The sequence below is a fragment of the Drosophila albomicans genome, chromosome 2L (genome assembly GCF_009650485.2).
Source record: "Drosophila albomicans strain 15112-1751.03 chromosome 2L, ASM965048v2, whole genome shotgun sequence".
NCBI classification, from domain to species: domain Eukaryota; kingdom Metazoa; phylum Arthropoda; class Insecta; order Diptera; family Drosophilidae; genus Drosophila; species Drosophila albomicans.
The window spans coordinates 18,035,329-18,048,641 of record NC_047628.2 but is presented as its reverse complement, the minus strand read 5'-3'; the positions used below and the strand labels follow the sequence as shown (position 1 = coordinate 18,048,641).

General features: G+C 39.4%; 2 protein-coding genes across 3 annotated transcripts; both read right to left on the bottom strand.

Moving 5' to 3' along the window:
• Window positions 1-1,949: 1,949 nt before the first annotated feature.
• Window positions 1,950-11,042, bottom strand: LOC117564204 (protein diaphanous). Of its 2 annotated transcripts, none has more exons than XM_034242882.2 (5): window positions 10,798-11,042; window positions 8,264-8,586; window positions 3,658-5,610; window positions 3,066-3,596; window positions 1,950-3,008 (listed from the first exon to the last, which is right to left on the bottom strand). In XM_034242882.2, the coding sequence occupies exons 2-5, from the start codon at window positions 8,583-8,585 to the stop codon at window positions 2,536-2,538; spliced, it is 3,279 nt and encodes a 1,092-aa protein (XP_034098773.1). In that variant the 5' UTR covers window position 8,586; window positions 10,798-11,042; the 3' UTR covers window positions 1,950-2,535. The 2 variants fall into 2 exon arrangements, with proteins under 2 accessions (XP_034098773.1, XP_034098772.1); XM_034242881.2 differs by lacking the exon at window positions 10,798-11,042 and adding an exon at window positions 8,660-8,821.
• Window positions 11,043-11,287: 245 nt separating this feature from the next.
• On the bottom strand, window positions 11,288-13,021 carry LOC117564146 (beta-1,3-galactosyltransferase 5-like). Its single transcript, XM_034242809.2, has 2 exons — window positions 12,565-13,021; window positions 11,288-12,272 (listed from the first exon to the last, which is right to left on the bottom strand). The coding sequence occupies exons 1-2, from the start codon at window positions 12,830-12,832 to the stop codon at window positions 11,404-11,406; spliced, it is 1,137 nt and encodes a 378-aa protein (XP_034098700.1). The 5' UTR covers window positions 12,833-13,021; the 3' UTR covers window positions 11,288-11,403.
• Between the last annotated feature and the right edge of the window lie 292 nt (window positions 13,022-13,313).

Genomic DNA, 13,313 nt, shown 5'->3' with positions numbered 1-13,313 from the left:
TTTTTATCTCTCTCCCATATAGTATTATGACTCACACAAATCATAAATTAGAATATGACCGTGCTATTAACATTAGCATCGACACAACGACAACAAAACTTGAAAATTTTAAAATGCAATTATGTTAATAAATCCATAAAGAAAGCACAGCGCCACAAGCCATAAAGAAGCCTCCTCAAAACTCAACTCTCAAAAACTCAAGCGGCAATTAGACCGAGCGAGATGGCCAACAGCCATATAAGAGCTCCAATCTGAGATATAATATATGTACATATACCTACATATATTTGTATATGTATGTATAAGGTACGTATAGCTATATCAATTGCCGTCGCCAGACTAAAAGAAACTCAGAAACTGACGCGATGTTTGATTGGATTGTCGAGTTTGGTTTTTTTTTTGTCGCCGTCGCTTGTCGGTTAATTTAAGGTTGAAATCGTTTTATAGCCATGACTCTTTTTGAGCAAGTCCATCAAGTGCTTACCGCGATCGTCGCTTTCCCCCTTCCCCTGTCTCGATCCTCGCTCCCCGCCCCGATCTGCCTGCGACACGCAAGTGCATTTTGCGTTGTGTACACTTTTATGATTGCCGCGGCAACAGCGATAAAATATCTTTGTTAATAAAACAAATTAAAATTGTTTGCTGTGTGCCGCTAAAGAAAGAAAACCCCAAAAATGAATGTAGTAATATTTTTCTGAATTGAAAAATTCGCCAAATTTTGGCCATCTTGATGAGTCAGTTTCCTTGAACCTAATTTATGCAGTTATCCGTAATTGTTTTATATTGTGTATACTCGATTTTAATATTAGTTGTTATGGAATAATGCAAATATAGCTAACTCTTCTTATAAATCGAGACCAATTTCGAAAGATTTAATTTGAAAGGAAGCTACTTTGGCAGACGAAATTTAATATTTTCACCAATATTTAAAAGGCTTTCTTAGAAAGGTAAGCGTTTTATACTATATATCAAACAGCGCATATAATTTTATCAAATATTGCTGATAAACATAACCAGCAGTAAAATATACCTGACAGAATGAATTCATTATATGACACTCTACAATGACTAATGAAATTTAAAACGTTTGTAATTTAAAGGGTCTATCAAAGATATTGAAACATTCGCCATAAAATAAATCAAAAATTAGAATTTAATAACTGCAATTGCAATAATTAAAATACCAATTAATTGATAGCTCACCTTTGTGAAAGATTCATGTTGAATTCACGTTCACTTGACCTGAATAATCGAACCAACAGGTTGCTACTAATTTCTGTTCACCTGTTACTTTAGTAGATAATTTAGGGATTTAAGAGATATTTCACCGTTTCAACAATAAACACTTTATTCCAATTGCAGACACCAAATTAGCAATAACAACACAGACATAATTTGCATGTGTGTGTTTTTCTAAGTGAAACTGCCAAACCCCAAACATTAAATTAAATTGCCATTAAAATGAACAGGCAAACAGAAATCAGCAGCAAGCAGAATAAATTCCACAACGAATTTTAAATGAAAGTGTGACCGGTTAGGTAGTTAAATTCAAATTTGTTTATATAAAAAGTTAATGGTTAAATTAGCATCTTTGCTATATATTTTTTTTATTCTGTAGTCAGTTGAAGTGTGATACAGTTCGATACAAAGTTGTGCCAGTCAGTTTAACAAACACATCTTTGTAAGTACAGATAACCCTTTTAATCTTTGAACAGTGCACTTCAAATGTTATCGCTCATCTATTTGATTTTGAATTAATTAATTATTTAATTAGTCTAGACTGAAAGTCAAATACATTTCGCTTTATTTGATTTCCTTATCTTCTCATCATGGAAAACAGGAAAAATTCTCAATTACATATATATCATTTGAATTTATTTTCACAATTTTCATCATTAGCTTCGGGAATTTTATTCCAAAAATAAAATTACATAGCTATGCAGTTTTGATTTTCAAATAATTAGTTTAATTGCTCAAGTATAATAAAAAATTATTTAAATACATTGGTCATTGTCCGAAAATAGATAAATTAACAAATCGTTATAAGTATTACAGTAGTAGGAAAACAAGTTAAAAATGAGAGAACGCAGCAATTGGTTAAATTAAAATGTGACTTAATTAAATTAAATACAAAAGGAATTCTATCTTTAAGATCTCGTTCATTTGGTGCTCCGAAAACGAAGTGACATGCAACAAAAATTAAAGCAATCTAAAGAGCCGTCTAAGAGTAGCGTATTTTGAACATTCATTCTTCAAAAAGTTTATCAAAAATATATACTTGTATAAATCATTCATTTGTCGGATATTTGCCTAGTGATAATTGGCGCTCATGTGGCATAGTCAGTATCCATGATTGTCTCAGTGTCTCGAAGTATGTAGCTTCAGTTAGTTGCAGTTGACGATTTGATACTCGTAGACTATAGAGTAGTGTATAAACAAGGCTACAGTTACCATTGCTAATGTCTAAGCACTTAAAGGATATCTATCTAGATATTTATATATATATACAACACAGGAGATAGCTTGCCCCACACACTACGCCGAACCAAGAACCTCGTTTAGTATCATTTCTCGAGTCATTAGCTGACCATTGTTCACCCTCGTTCGCGATCGACTGCGACTCAATTGGGCGCGTCTTTCGGCACCAGCGGGTCGTTGGCGACGCGGCTGTCGCGTTCGTTGGCCAAAGGCGGAGCCCGTTTGCAACGCCTCCAGCAGACTGTCCATAACACCCTCCTGTGCCTGTGCGGCATCCATGTCGACCACAGCCATCTTGCGCTGTTGTCGCTCCATTTGCTCACGCTGCGATTGCTCGCGTGCCTCTTGCATGCGTCGCTTCTTCTCCAGCTCTTCGCGCACGCGAACATTATCGTTGTAAGCCGCTTTGAAAGCATCTTTGAAGGTCTTGATATCCGCAAAGAACTCCTCCATGGTGTATTTACTTGGATCGAAGGCATAGTACTCGCTTAAGTCCTTGAACAACTTCTCCATCTGCACCTGCATTTTGCCTGCAAAACGAACGAATTGTTAGAGAAATCTACAAAGCAAATATTCAATCCACTTACCCAAAACATCCACCTGCTGGCGACAGTCGACGGCAAACTTGCCCATCACCTCGCTGAATTTATCATCATCGCATTGCGGCACCTTGTTGTTTTGCAGATCCGTTTCTAGATTCTTGACCGCCGAATTCATTTGCCGCATCGCCTTTTGTATGGCATCCATATTAACACGCGACGCTTTGTCCACATGCGATAAATCGTCATAGAAATTAAGTGAATCGGGGAATTTCTTCTCCACCAACTCGACCAAATAATGCAGCAATGTTTGCTTGTTATCCGTGTCCTTTGTATTTGTCAGCTTCGTCAAATACGATATCTCAAAGCCAAACGCCGCCTCATTTTTGGAGCCAGTGTTCATGTAGTTGCCTAGCAGCAGAATGATCTCCAATATATTGGAGAATTTCTTGCTATTACGTATCTCCTCGCAGGCCGCTGTGCCCGCTACAATATCCGGCTTGATATCCTGCACCATGTCCGCGTACGTCAGCTTAAAGTTGAGATTGTGCAGTCGCGGCGACAAGCGTTTGATTTCACCTAGAAAATATGGAAGAAGTTAGTCTCGGTGCTCTACGAATAATCGATGAGAATACCTTACCTATGGTCGCTGCAAACTGTTCAATTGGCGGCAATGGTTCGCCCTTTGTCTTGATCTCCTGCAGACGCTTCAGCTGCTCGGGCGGTGGAAGATATTGTATCAGATTCTGCAGTATGTTGGAGGATAGTATGGCGGTATCACAGCGAAGCAGACAAATTTTGATTTGCTCATACGACAGATGCTTCAGCGAGCCACCCAGTAGAATGGCCAGATTCTGTGCTGATTTGCCATCAAGCACTCGTAGATCAATGCTCTTCTTGGCCACCGCTGCCGGTTTATCCACCGAATCTTTTTGCTCCTTCTTCACGGGTTTCGATGAGAATTTAAGGGCCAGCTCTTCAAGGAAATCATCAGAGGCAAGCTTATCTTCTTGACACTTCACCCAGAACGCATTCTCGGACATCTTGGCTGGCGCAATCGCTTTCCAATTGGCACGTTTCATTGGATTCTTGGTGTCCCACTTCTTCTTGGGCTTGAGGCCATGCGGCAGCACCGGCACCATTGGCATCATGGGCATCATCATGGGCGGTGGCGGCGGACCGCCTGGCCGCAGCATGCCCGGCATTGGCGGCGGCGGTGGCCCACCCATGCCAGGCATTGGAGGTGGCGGTGGTGGACGTGGTCCACCCATGCCGGGCATTGGTGGCGGTGGCGGTGGTCTTGGACCCGCCATTCCGGGCATGGGCGGTGGAGGTGGTGGCGCAGGTCCTCCGCCTGGCGGTGGTGGTGGCATTGGTATATTGAGTTTGGGTAATTTATTGGGTGATGGCGCTGCCACACCGTTTGCCTCCATTAGCTTGACCTTCTCCTCGAGATGGGCGGCCTTTGCTTCCGCCTCCTGTTTGGCGCTCTCCAACGCCTCAATCTTCTTCTCGTACTCCTCGGCACGTTGCGTCTCTTTGGCCTTGGCTTTCTCCACAATGTCGTCGAGCAGCACCGAAGTATCGATGTTGAAATTGCGATTCTCAAAGTTCGGATCACAATAGCCTTTGTGGAAGACAATCTGTGCTATGCACTCCTCAATCAGCTGATAGTAGGCGGGACGAAAGTAGTAATCATCTCGTATGTACAGCAAATGCTGTAGAATCGAGAGGAAATATGGTTCGGATGTGGTGTCCATTACGAGATTGTGTAGCACATCGAAGCAATCCTTAGGATCGTCCATGTTAAAGGTGACATTATCAAAGTTTTGCACAAACTCCTCAAAGTCATCGTCGCGTATGTCCTTGAAGATCTTGAAATGCTTCTGCAGATCTTCATTATTGCTGCCATTCACAATGTCCGTGAACTCATCCAATCTATCGTACAGTCCCATGCGCATAATCTCGCAACGCAGATGCAGACGGAAATTGAGATCCGTTGGCGGATTCGTTAGCGTATTGATAAAGATTAAACTGTGGCAGACCAGCTCGCGCTTCGGATCGAGCTTATCCGATATGAACAGTGCATCCACAATAGGTCTGAAGCGTTCACTCGACTTGTACGACGCTGCCGCCACCGTCGTGATAGCACGCAGCACTTTCTCGTAGCCATTGCGTTCGTACACCAGACAAAAGGAGGCCAGCAGCTTGATCGCTTCGCACATCGTTTGTGGCTTGCGCGGATCGAGGGATTGGGCCAGGAGCAACACCACACTGTGCTGATCTGGTGTCAGCACCACATTCAGTCCCCATGTGTTGTTCATGATCGCCTTGAGGCAGCGTATGGCCTCGAACTCGATGCGCTCATAGCTGCGATCCTTTTTCGCACGCGTCAACAGTTTCTCGATCTGTTCGATGCCCGCCTCGCCGAATTCCTTGATCCAGGAGATCGTGTTGCTGGTCAACGCCACGCGCAGCGACTCCACGCACTGATAAACCTTGTGCTCGCTGTGTTCGCCATTCTGCAGATACTCGATGTAGTCGATGGGCTTCTCGAAGCGGGAATTTGCGCTGCGCTCCGCTGGGTTCTTGCCTGCAGAGAGAAGAAACATAATCTTGTTAGTTGGCACTTCATTACAATTAATGTGAGAGTAAAAGATGAGGAGTGAATGGCTGTGAGATACCAATTAAATGTGAATATATTAAAATGGAAATTAAAATAAATAGCATAATAAATTTAAAATTCATCAACAATTCATCTTACACAATCTTTCAATATGAAGGCTCAGGATATATTTATATTAACATAAATTCCAAGTAGCACAAAGATTAGGACCTTAGCGATAAGACAACATTAAATGTGCTTTCGAGAAGATATTGAAATATGGCAGCAAACTTAAATTGACTTGGCTTCCAAGAAGGTATAGAATAATATTTACTTTAATGGTAACATCGCACATATTTGCTTGTGCTTAACATCGCTCTGATGGAAATCTAGAGTATCTTAACTCAATATTTGTTGATATCCGCTGGCCTCTTTCTGCCTCTTACATCCCATGACATCAAACCCATGTTTTAAAGCTGCTTCCACAGAATGTTTCGCTCCAATTGCGATCGCTTCATTATCGAAAGTCGTAGCGAAGCTTTATCAGCTGAAGGAAACGCTGCTTGACTTTAAATGGTTACTTGAAATGTAACCTTGAACTTTTACACAAATCTTTAACGGAATTTTCGAAATGAGCACATATACCATAATAATGTTATACTTATACTTAAATATTGTAAAGAATTCTCATTGAAATATGCATATTAAAATTACGTCAAGTGGCTCGCTGACTTGCTGTTGATTGCTGCTTGTATTATTATTGTTATTTCTCGAATGTGCAAAACTCAAGTAGTACATATAAAGTATATAAAGTGCCACAAGGCATCGACAACGACAATACACAACTGTTCTGTCGCTCTCTTTGAGCATCTGGAATCGAAAGAGAGAGAGAGCGAGAGTGAGAATTGAAGTTCACAGTCGAGAGACTTTCTTTCGATATCTTCCACGTAGTGCAAATACGTGCACAAATGCAGCACAAATGCGATATGAGGAATACAAGTGAAGACTGTTCTATCGAGACTATGACAAAATCAACTCAAAATAAACGAGCAATAAACAAACGATGATAAATCCACACGTAGATCATCATCGTAAACATTGAGAAGGCGTCGAAGCAGTCACAGCAACAGGTTTAAATTCAAATAATTGACTGCTTGCTGAGCGAATAAAAAATACATTGTATACAAAATACCCTGTGGGAGGATATATGCCGTGTATTTTATGACGATACTTGACTGATGTTTCATACTTCCTCTTGAAAACTGTTCCAAACCTAAGAAAGCAATCGATTAATTTGGTTAAACTCCCACTACTATTGCTGTGTTTATATAGAACATTTCTTGCACTAATTGCTATCAAAATTATCATCTACTTAGAACCAGCAGACACAAACAGAGTATCTCTGATATCATAAAGATAAATTCTTATTGCGCTTATCAGCTTGATGAGCTAAATTACGCAAGACATGTGTTCTGTCATCGCCTCGTAATGCTGCTTTGATCTTGAAAACTTATGCGTATTCAGAAGATAATGCTGTAAGATAATGTAAAACACCTTGATTAAGTGCCAGCAGAACATGGAGGTTTTATGTGATAAAAGTGCGAAAAGAATTTAGTATAACTTATATTTAATTGAGTGCTAGAATCCATTAAAAAGTGAGAAAAACACTGAAGTTTAATTGCTGCTCTATTAACTGTAAATTAAATGCCTCTGATTATGTCATTATTTTAATCAATCAATTATCATAATCGCATTTTTACTCTTTCTATGTATAGAGAGATTAAATTTAATGAGATTTTAATGATCGCTGAGAAACGACACAAATTTCTGATGAGCAAATTGGAATTCATATCACTTTTAACTAGTTTAGTCGGATACTCAATTCGAGTTCAAGCTATGGACGAATAAATTTCGCTCCCAGATACTAATATTAATAAGAAATAAACAAGTTATATATACTACGGCTACACAGAGTATTTATAAGTCGATCTCAATTTTAGAAGGCAGTAAACAGTCAAACAATAACAAAAATAAAATCAAGGTGTACATTAAAGCACTTAATTCTAGGGGAACGGCGTGCGTGCCGCTTGAATAAATTAATGAAACGACTTTGTTCGAGTAGCAGGTGACTGAGCAGTGGTTTTTGGATATACAGTTATGTAGAGTGTACAATTGTATAGCAAGCTTGTGGTTACAGTTATGATCTGCATATGGGTAATTAAAATGTGTCTGGAGTGTCAAGCTTATCAGCTGGATAAATGCACAATGTTGGAATGTTGGCAGTGGAAAGACAACTCATACCAAATATGACTTGCAAGCAACTAGAATCAATTTGGCAATATTTGCTCCACACATTTTAGATAAGGCCAATATCTATGTCTTATATGTATGTACATGCCTTGATAACACCAACCTACTAATACTAATATTCCCCTAAAATGCGAACATGACTCATTGCAGGCGATAATTGATAGCAGACGTGCTACAATTGGCAAATGCATTGGCAACTTGTGCAGCGCAGAAAGAACCAAACAAACAAAGTCAGAAAAAGAAGAGAGCTGATTATTTGTCTATCGATGTTATCAAAGCACACTCTGTTATCGATGTAATCTAACGATTGCTCTTTCTTAATTGCGCTCACCTTTCATATGCATGAATATCATCTTCTGGCGCTCCGTTATCGATTTGCTAAGCAGAGGTTCTCGCTTATCCTTCGGTATGTTCATATCCTCGAGTATTTCCAGAAATTTCGCATTCACCTGAGCCTCGCTTAGCTCGTGGATAGTACGCTCCAATTCATCAACACTGAAGCCGCCATCGTTGTCCGTGGAGGCGGGTCGATGAGCGCCATGGGGCAGACTGTTGCTGTTGTAATTGCCGCTGCCCTTCGATTTGGAGGGTCGACCGAACCAACTTTCCAACAGGCCTCCGCCCGTTGACTTTGATTTCTCGTGCCTTGACATTCTATAAGAATAAATAATACATTCAATTAGTCGAAATCGAAAGCAAATTCAATTAGCAGGAAACGAATTCAAACCCAAACTTTTTAAGGCGCATTTTTCTTTGACTACCAAATGCACAATAGGCGAGTCAATGAGTAACTGTCTGTGTGTAAGAGTGTGTGTGTTTTGGACATGCGCAGCTTTTGTTTCGACTGCTGCACAGCTGTTCATTGTTTACACTGCAATCGTTTTGAACCGCACGTCTCGAGTGGTAGCACGGCACTAATTGAGAGCAACAACATACCAGCAAATGATCTGCCTCATTATCAGCGATGCTGCTACAACGGCTGCTTCTGATTACTTATTTGTACTATTAGAAAATAATAAAGGATCGCCAGTGGGTGCAAAAAAGCTTTGCTTAGAGATGAGCAGTTCTGTAAAAGCTTCTCTTAGAGAAGAGCTTGGGTTTCTACGAAAGGCTTGCGTTGCGCTCGTGCTCAAGCTCGATATTTATCGACGGCATTAATGAGTTTGGCCTTCGCTAATTTAAAGAATTGAAAGTCCAAAATTTGAGCATAACTTATTTCTTATTTAATTTTTTGCTTTATCATATTTTTTCAATGAAAAATAATTGAAACTGAATTTGTAATTCAAGTTAAAAAATCAGCAAATACATCTTTTTTTTTAAATTACAAAAAAATTACCCGTTAACCATCTCTAGTTGACAAATTAACATGCTAATATTAACTAAAGCGGAGGCAGAGCAGAAGTTAGGGGCACGTGGTGCGTGAAAACTGTTGATTAGTATCGCAAACAAATCAGCATTCAAAATAAAAACGACATTAAAATAAACAAAGAGTTAAGTACTTAAGTAATAAGCATTATTATTATTATTGAGTGATTGCGAAAAGTGACGCGATGATTACCAAAATAGGAACAACACAAATTGTATGCGACAGAGCGAGCAAGCAAGAACGATAATAAAGTGGAGTGCGAATGGGAGAGCGATATATAAGCAAAAAGCGATAAAAGTTTCGCGGGGTCATAGTCAGTTGTGTGTGTGAACTTGCGTATGTTTGTACATACATATGTTTGTATGTGTAAATCATTTTGCGGCATTCAATGCAATTTTGTCTGTTAGATTTGAATTTTTGCTGGGATTGCTTAGAGAAAAGCGGTGTGTTAATGATTCATTCGCTCAGACAGGTTTTGTTAGCCTGTTGTTGATGTTGTCATCCAGCAGCAATGTCTGTGAATGATCTTAGGCAAATGAGAATCTAACTGCGAGATTGCAAAATAGCAGAAGCAACAGCAAAAGCAGCAAAGGGCAATACAATTTCTAATTTCTTTTTATGTCGAGTAGGAAATGCGCTTTCAACAAGATTTCTTTAGCTGAAGAATTTACCGCTGCTTCTGCTTCTGTTGCAATCGCTTCACTGGTTGAATAGGCCAAATGCAACAACATGCTGTGTTGTGCTCTGCTTTTGCTTAGCTGCTGCTCTTATTGTTTACATTCGAAGCAGCAAATGCACATTGCACAGCCATCATCTATCGTGTGAATAGCTAATGAGCAGCAAACCAGCAATGCCAATTGTAAACAATCAACGCGTGGCGCGCTTTCAAAATTGAAACGGCCCTAAATGCAAGCAAGCAACGTGGTCTGTTCGCTAAAAATTCCAAGAAACCAAGATTAAAACAACATCAACAACTACGCAACGCACCGAAGCGAAGCAGAGAGGAGACAACATAACGCAAGAAGACTCAAAACAAGAATTCGACATTCTCATAAATGAGAATGCGCTCACCTTCGTTTCTATATGTGTCGCTGTTGCTCACTTTTGATTTTTCGGTGGTTTACGTCATAAGACTGAAAAATAATGGCTTGGTTGGCAAAGGCGAACACACACACACACTCGCACAGTCACAGACACACACAATCAGAAAGAGCCGTCAAACACCCCCCGTTTCGTTTGTATTGTCACTGTGTTGTTGGGTGCGCTGCTGGCCGATTTTTTGTTTGTTTTATATGCCGCGGCTGCGACGCTGGCCTAAACAGAGCTGCGCAGCGTACTTTGAACACACATACACACACATAAGTAGCACATATACACTCACGCATAAGATCGACACTTTGCGTGGTAATTACAATTCAAACTTTTCAAAAAATGAAAAATATCAACTACGCAAACTTTTGTGGATAATTTTATAGCTGAGATAGAAGAATTTCGCTTACTTTTTACTTTTTGGTATTCCGCTGCTTATTTTCGTGGTGACACCACTTGTTGCTGTCTCGTTGGCGCATTAAATAATGGATGCAAACTTTACTATTTTAAGGTTCTACTCAGCATATATGCTCGTCAAACACTCTTTTACAGTTTATCGCGTAAATATATTGCTTTTGTCTGCCGTTTGGCATAAATAAACACAAAAATAAAATAGCAACGCAAGCGCTGCGTTCAACTGTTGTTAGTTCAAGAAATGCACTAGTGGTGATGAAACATAGACAGCGGCTCTATCGATATATCGATAAACATCAAAACTTTTTATGAATCGATGATTGTCATAAAACGACGATGTCTTCGCCAGAAAATAAACCTGATATTGAGAAAATTGTATTTTAATATTAATTCAGAACTTGTATTCTTTGAGAAATTTAATTATATAAGGTATAACTCTAGTATAAGAAATATAATTTTCAGAATCAAAAAATATACCGAATATATCACTTCCACAATTGGAAGACTGGTCACACTTTATTTGGTATAGCGCAATCATCAGCAGGACGCAAAACAGCCGTTAAATTTAATATATAATAGAATACAATACATTTTATCAACAATTACTTTTCGTGCTGTTTCTGCCATACTTCAAACTGCTCACTACAACTAATTCTATGTATGCTAAAAGAGTTTTGAATATTCCTTGTTGTGAGTTTCATTCGACGGTTTTTGAATTCATTAACATGCACTCGTTTAATATTTAGACTCTTCGCCACAATACCTGTAATAAAAACGTCTTCTAACTTCAGATAGACCATCTTCAATGCCCTCACATATAAATCATTCACAATGTCGCCTGTTATAAGGTAAGCTGGTCCCGTTGTAAACTCTGGATATAATCCACGAAACTGACCATGCGACACATAATATTTGGATTTCTTGTTTCGAACAGGCGGCCATTTCTTAGCTAAACGACCAAAGATTGTTTTCTTGACATTATGTTTTAACTGCTCTTCAACAAAATTGAAAAGCTTAGGCACATTGATGAACATATCATCATCCGTCTTCAGTATGTATTTGGCACGATTGCAGTGCTTGTCTGCCCACTCCAGAGATGAGATCGTCTTTAGTGTTAGATTATCGTACGAGTCGATAAAGTTGCCTCTGATCAAATCGCCATATAAATAATTCTCCCATCTCAGTGCCTTATTTTCAGTATCGTTTATACTCCGGCCGAGCACAAAGGCAATGCCAATATCACGACGAGCCGCATAATGTCCCCAGGTCTGTCTTATGGCCATGCGTTGACGTTCATGCGACAGTGCCGAACTGATTAGTATGAGAAGAATTGTAGTAAGCCCATTAAGTGGGCAAACGTGTGCTATATCCAAATCAATATTCTGGTGACCGGTCTCATATAGCTGGTTTGCTTCAGTGAATGGATTGGATGTTTCTATCGATTGAGATGAAGACGAAATTTGGGTTTCGTCTGCAAAAAATGAATATGTATTAAATAAACAAAAATTAAAGATTCTCGGACCAGTTCAAAAATAAAAACAATGTAATAACTAGCAACTAGTGTTAAGACGAGTTTTAGAAAAAGCTTTAATTAAGCTTTCGGTGAGCGCGCTCTTAAAAACTGAGCTCACTGATAAGCTCTGAATTTATCAGCACAGCTGTCAATTCAGTTGGCAGTGTGGGCGAGGGCTTAGTCAGTGTAATGTTGTACAGGAAGTTTAAGTTGCTGATCGAAATTTGCTGTAATCCACTGTAGATTTTACCTGTATTTTTATTCAGCTGCTGCTCAGTAATATTTAGAGATTGGCTCCTTAACAGCTGCTGCGAGAGTCCAAACTCTCCAGTGTTGTTCAATTCCATAATCGGCAGCACAGTCCGCGTCATATTCCAACTTAATTTCATGGGAATTACGAGTTGAGGTCCCCACATCGATGTGTTTGAGTATGAGGCGCAGATGAAGATAATCATAAAAAATACAATTGAAAAGAGCAAACGCAATATCCGCAAATTTCTTAAACCTCCAGCGGTCATTGTTACATTTCCTTGTCTTGGTTTCCAGAGAAAACTAAAGAAATGTATGTGTATGTAAGTATTAAAGCGAGGTTACGATTGTTCCGCCCAGTTTCGCGGACATTTGGTAACTGCGATGAAAATAAATATACAATAAATTGTATTGTAAATACTTTTCAAAAGGCAACTCGAATATTTTGCGCCTGAGCTAATTTCTTGACTGAGACAGCGTTGCCAATTAATGTGAAATTGAGTGACCATTAATGATTATTGTTGTATCACCACCGCTGCGATTACTAGCCATAAAAAGGGAATAATGGGCATCACTGGCAATACCAACAATTCTTTGAATTAAAATATTGTACTTACAAAATGCTACAAATTAAGTCTTATAGCTTAATGTTATTGTACAAGACAATAAAACACAAATGTCATGCCAATCTCGCCTGCCAATTAGTATCAGCATTCTGGTCTTGCCATTTAGCGGACAAATGCGCTCCAG

Coding starts and splice junctions, on each gene's coding strand:
- LOC117564146 (XM_034242809.2), bottom strand. CDS start 12,832: ATGACCGCTGGAGGTTTAAGAAATTTGCGGATATTGCGTTTGCTCTTT. Junction 12,273..12,564: donor GCAGCTGAATAAAAATACAG/GTAAAATCTACA, acceptor CATTTTTTGCAG/ACGAAACCCAAATTTCGTCT.
- LOC117564204 (XM_034242881.2), bottom strand. CDS start 8,679: ATGCGCCTTAAAAAGTTTGG. Junction 8,587..8,659: donor ATGCGCCTTAAAAAGTTTGG/GTTTGAATTCGT, acceptor TTATTCTTATAG/AATGTCAAGGCACGAGAAAT. Junction 5,611..8,263: donor GATATTCATGCATATGAAAG/GTGAGCGCAATT, acceptor TTCTCTCTGCAG/GCAAGAACCCAGCGGAGCGC.